The sequence below is a fragment of the Myotis davidii genome, unplaced genomic scaffold, assembly GCF_000327345.1.
Source record: "Myotis davidii unplaced genomic scaffold, ASM32734v1 scaffold295, whole genome shotgun sequence".
Lineage (NCBI taxonomy): Eukaryota > Metazoa > Chordata > Mammalia > Chiroptera > Vespertilionidae > Myotis > Myotis davidii.
The window spans coordinates 411,900-412,856 of NW_006286683.1; the positions used below are offsets into that span (position 1 = coordinate 411,900).

The window sequence follows — 957 nt, forward strand, 5'->3', positions numbered from 1 at the left end:
CTGCAGGCTCTGGATCAGCAAACGGCAAGCCTCCACGTCGGCTTCCCACACTCTTCCCAGCAGCGGACACGGGCAGCTAAGACAGAGGGGGGCAGAGGCGCACACATCCAGTCAGGGGGTCTCCTCATCCCTGCTCAAGAGCTGGGCTACCTGCCCGGCCGGCGTGGCTCAGGGGTTGAGCATCGATCGACCTAGGAACCAGGAGGTCACGGTTCCATTCCCGGTCAAGGGCACACGCCCGGGTTGCGGGCTCCATGCCTAGTCGGGGGGCGTGCAGGAGGCAGCCCATCCAGGATTCTCTCTCATCTTGGATGTTTCTGTCTCTCTCTCCCTCTCCCTTCCTCTCTGAAATCAATAAAAATAAATATTTTTAAAAGGAACACGCAGAAACCTGTCTGGGAACCAGAGAGGAGGCGGCGGGTGCAGAGCACACCTGGCCCAGGTGAGCACCCCCCTCTCTAAGCAGGAGCCCAGGTGAGCACCCCCTTCTCTAAGCAGGAGCTGAGGACATGCTTTTATTGATTTTAGACAGAGAGGAAGGGAGAGGGAGAGAGAGAAACATGGATGTTAGAGAGAAACATCAATCGGTAGCCTTTTGCATGTGCCCTGACTGGTGACGACCCCGGGACCCTCCAGCCTGCAGGCGGATGCTCTATCCACTGAACCACACTAGCGTGGGGCCCCAATTCTACATTGTTAGAATCCTACTCAAGCCTTCTTAAAACCTTAAAAGTGGAAGCCCTTCCAGTATTTACTGCTCTCATCAGGCGTGTGGTCCCCAAACCCCCTCAGCATGGAGCCCCACGGAAGGTCTGGGATGGACAGACCTCTCTCTGTTCGCTGGCAGCATGGTGGGGAAAGGGAGCCGGGGGCACCTTCCACTCCTCGGACGCCTGCAGGGGGGTCCTGCTCCCATCCTCGGCGGCGTGGGGCCCGGGGCCGCTGCCCGGGGCTGCC

The 957-nt window shown here is 59.1% G+C and overlaps 1 protein-coding gene across 1 annotated transcript in view; it reads right to left on the reverse strand.

Moving 5' to 3' along the window:
- The window catches only part of DISC1 (disrupted in schizophrenia 1), a 107,366-nt gene that overhangs the window by 9,703 nt on the left and 96,706 nt on the right, over positions 1 to 957 (reverse strand). The window contains 1 exon segment of the mRNA XM_015560585.1: positions 5 to 76. Within this exon segment, the coding sequence (XP_015416071.1) occupies positions 5 to 76 (72 nt within the window).